A 4027-nucleotide genomic window follows, 5' to 3' on the forward strand; every position below is an offset into this window, starting at 1 on the left:
TTAAGGGGTGTTCATACTTTGGTAGAACAGAATGTTCCTCACACCTAACCAAACATCAAATTGTTTATATTTCATTCTAGAAAAGTTCTATAATGTTGACTGAATTTGTTCTAGACAGTTTTTTTCTAAAGATAGCATTGGCCTGATAAGGGGGAAAAGGCAAGATGTCCCCAGCCTTGCTCAATTGTGCCATCTTCTGGCTCTTATCATGCAATTCTTGAATGAAGTAGAAAGGAAACGGTTGGGAATATAGGGTTTGCGATTCCCTCTGCTTGGAATGCTCCCATCTCCCTTCTTCCAGTTCTCTGCTCAAACCTGACCTTCTTTCTGCTTACTTTTCTCTAAACTTTCATCCCTTTTCCTCCACCTAGACCTTAGCTTACTGTTCTTCATCTTAGTGTATGCTGTCTTTCACTACAGTACATCATGGCCCAAAATTGTTTGTTTTACAGTGTCTACAAGTATGCTTGCAAAATGTCAGGTGCCTAAAATACTTTCTGGGTGGATGACCTGTGCAATGAAGAGGAGTTAGTTTCTGAAGCACCCTGCCAGGCCTTCCCACAGCCTCCACTATAGACAAACAGCTCCTGTGCTGAAAACCACACCCTCCTTAGTGAGCCTGGCATCCTAGGGAGAGTCAGACTGGAGAACAGGCACAGACAATGCTGTGTGAAGAAACCTCTGCTCTGCTTTTCCAGGTACTTCAGAACTCTAGGCAAACTGAAGCAACACGGAAAGACTCCAAGCATTAGATGGTGACACATACTTCAGGTGCTGACTGGGAGGACACATCATAGGTGTGAAGAGCCTAGGCAAGGTTGGCAGTGCCATTCCACATCAATGGATTCACTGCAGAGCAGCTCCTGGTTGGCCAGTGCCAGTTCAGCATATATGGTCACCCATAGCAAACACCAGAGATTACCTCCTCCAGCATCTAGTGTCTAAGACTCTTTGTCAATATGCACCACTATGGCAGAGAATATAGGCCTCGGGTCAAGAAACGATCCCAATCCATGAAGAAGTCTCTTTCCATGCTGTCTTGAACATTTTTTATAACAAAAAGTGTATTTCTTAAAGGGATTTTGAGGTTTATTTCTGATGATAGGGGAGAAATAATTTTAGCTCTCTGTATAAAGGCCCATCAACCAGGGAGAATAGATAGGAGGGAGGAAAAGCAAAATGAACAAAAACTAGTTTCGTTCAATAGCAGCACATACTGGCAGTACTTGGGATTAAGAAACAGGTAGGATACAGTACTTGGAGAAACCCAGGATCTCTAGGTTGTCAGCTATGTCCTGACTTCCCAGTCTCTAATTGTTGCCTTTTTGAAGTGATAACTGAAAACATCACTGCTGAGCTTTCCTTAGTCTGCCTTTGTTCCCACAGCAAGCACCCCCAAAGCATCAGAGCATTGATGGTGGGCTGGAGTTAAGTAAAGCAGAGTCCCAGATAGTTTTGCCATTCTGAGTGGCTTTAAAACTATCTGTACTGGCATCTTCTAGAAGCCACTTAGGAAACTTAGGGGTCTGCTGCTCTGGAATCTGCATTTGAAAGGGAATCTAAGTGATGCGCTGCCTATTAGGTCAGGGTCAGCAAGAAACCAAGACCATTCTACCTCAAGTGGCAAGGGATGTGGATCCCTATCTTCTTCCCCCTCACACAAGTTGTTTATTAGTTCATTCCATTATAGTTCTTTATGGTGAGTGTGGCCTGAATGGTTGGTGCCCACTTCTTTTAGAGATTCAGTTCAGTTACAGGTACTTCTAAATTAATTGCTTGGAGGGGGAGTGGGAGCTGCAGGAGATTTTGTCTCCTTCATGGAACACAGCTGCCTACGTGGAACATTAAGTACCCTGCAAGAAGAGGTAGGGATTTCTACCTCCAGTGGAAACTGGCACTTCTAGTTTTTTTCCAACAATAGTCTTGGCTTGCACTGAAAACAGTATGAACCTGAAAACAAAGGAGGCCTGGATTTAACTGGGGCACCCTGGCTCCTTTCAGTAATCTTATGCTAGGTGTGAAGATCTGAGTGCTAGACTATGCAACCAGGAAACAGTAGTGACCACTGAAACTCCCAAAGGTGGCACCTGAGACAAAAACGCTTCTGTGAGTATGCTGAAGCTGATGTTTTGAAATTTTAATCATAAATAAGATATGTACATATGCACTGTAATCAAATGCAACTGAACAGGTTCTGTTTTGTTTAAAATCTGTCTCTGTCCAGGGTTAGGTATCCAAGGAATAGAACGGTGTAGTGTCAAGTTTTTCATTTTCTGGCTTCTGGAAGACAAACTCTTGAAAAACCTCAGCCCTTACACAGACATAAGTGATTTAAAAGACAAATACTACTTATATGTGAAGAAATGTAAATATGAGTTAAACCAGTTATTTCCCTTCATAAAAGTTACTAAAGCTAATGACTTTTACATGGCTTTAAGTTTAAGAGCTTCCTTCAAATACCCCAGACTTATGTTATTGGTCTCTTGAGTTTGCATGGAACTCAATCAGGAAAAACAAAACAAAACAAAAATAAAATTGATGGAAGATTCATCAGTGGTTTAGAATACTGTAGGTTCAAGGTGTTAAGTTGTTATTGAGTTTCTGTTTGTTGATTGCAGTTTTCTGATGTTGCTATTACTGCCCTTGCATGCAACTGGTTTCTGTCACTCCATAAGATCCAGTCCCTCTGGAGAGAAAAATGAAACTCTGTAAAAGAAAACTGAACCCAACCTCTACAGACATCCAGAGACCAGTTTGGCACCAAGAAAGGAAGCTGGTCCTCCAAACAGTTACAAGAAGATGTTCCAGTTGCATGTGCATGGCAACACACAAGTTCAAGGGTGGGTTATGCAGGATGAGTCCTTCCTCAGCCTCAGAGGCCCCACCGAGCTCAAGGGGTAGGTAAGCACTGTCTACAGGTCGGAGTCACAGGGCAGCGAGTTATGGCAGAGCCTGGTGCTGCGTGAGGAGGTGCCGCCTTGGGAGGTGGTCGCCTTCTCTCCCTCCCCTTCGAGCACATCCACCGGATTGGTGTAGGTCTTGGGCGGCGGCCGCGGCATGGGGAAGCCGACTTTGTGCTTGCTGGTGGCCGGGTGCTGGGCTGGAGGTGGCCGGTGTTGGCCCTCGCTGTAGTACTTGATGGCCGGCGTGAGCGCTGGCTCTGGCCAGTCCACGTAGACCGTGCTGATGCTGTTGCGGCGCGGGCCGGAGGGGGGAGCCTTGCGACAGCGGTGACAGCGCTCTTCGCACCAGGGCGCAAAGCTGAGTGCCAGGGAGAAGCCCCCCAACAGCAGCAGACAGCTGCCCAGGTAGCCCAGCACCAGGCTGTAGCTAACGTGCACCGTGACCGGGCTGGCCGGGGCGGGCAGGACGTCGCGGTCCTCCAGGAAGTGGTTGTACCAGGAGATGGGGACGAGGCTGAAGAGGCCGGCGGTGAAAAGCACCACGCCGGAGAAGGCGGCCAGCCCGAAGCGGGGCTCATCCTGCCAGCAGCGCACGCCCAGTGAAGCAAGAAGCAGCCCCAACGCGGTGGTGGCCAGCGACGTAATCATGAGTCCCCTCGCCACCTGCACCGGCTGGGTCTGGAAGTAGCCCCATGTGTCCGGCTGGCCGCACTCGCGCTCGCGGCTGCTCTGCTCCCGACACATATCCCACAGGCCCTGGTACAGCACCAAGTCCACCGGCTGGTCCAGGAAGCCCTTCACCAGCCGCCAGCCTGGGGCCAGCGTACTGATGAGGTTGAATAGCAGCCCACAGGGAGTGAGCACCATGCCGATCGTCATCACCACCGGCGTCCGCATCCTGGGCAGGCTCGCGGGTCTCGAGCACCTGCTGCCCGCTCTGCCGCGCACCCAGAGCCCGGGGTCCCCAAGTCAGCGCGGCAGTCAGGCGGGTGGCAGCGACGCGCACAGCGCTGTCTGGACGTTCTTTGTCTCCAGCACTGGACAGCCCGGCTGCGCCTCTAGCTCGGGGTCCCCTCCTCTCTCGGGTCCTGCCCGCCCCGCCCACCTGCCCGGCCGTTGTACCT

At 49.5% G+C, this 4027-nt stretch overlaps 1 protein-coding gene across 1 annotated transcript; it reads right to left on the reverse strand.

The window, feature by feature from the left end:
* Window positions 1–2122: 2122 nt before the first annotated feature.
* On the reverse strand, window positions 2123–3800 carry Cldn23 (claudin 23). The gene has a single exon (XM_008846058.2). It carries the CDS (start codon window positions 3798–3800, stop codon window positions 2913–2915), a length of 888 nt encoding a protein of 295 aa, XP_008844280.1. The 3' UTR covers window positions 2123–2912.
* Between the last annotated feature and the right edge of the window lie 227 nt (window positions 3801–4027).

The sequence above is a fragment of the Nannospalax galili genome, unplaced genomic scaffold, assembly GCF_000622305.1.
Source record: "Nannospalax galili isolate Female #2095 unplaced genomic scaffold, S.galili_v1.0 scaffold1282, whole genome shotgun sequence".
Taxonomy (NCBI): Eukaryota; Metazoa; Chordata; class Mammalia; order Rodentia; family Spalacidae; genus Nannospalax; species Nannospalax galili.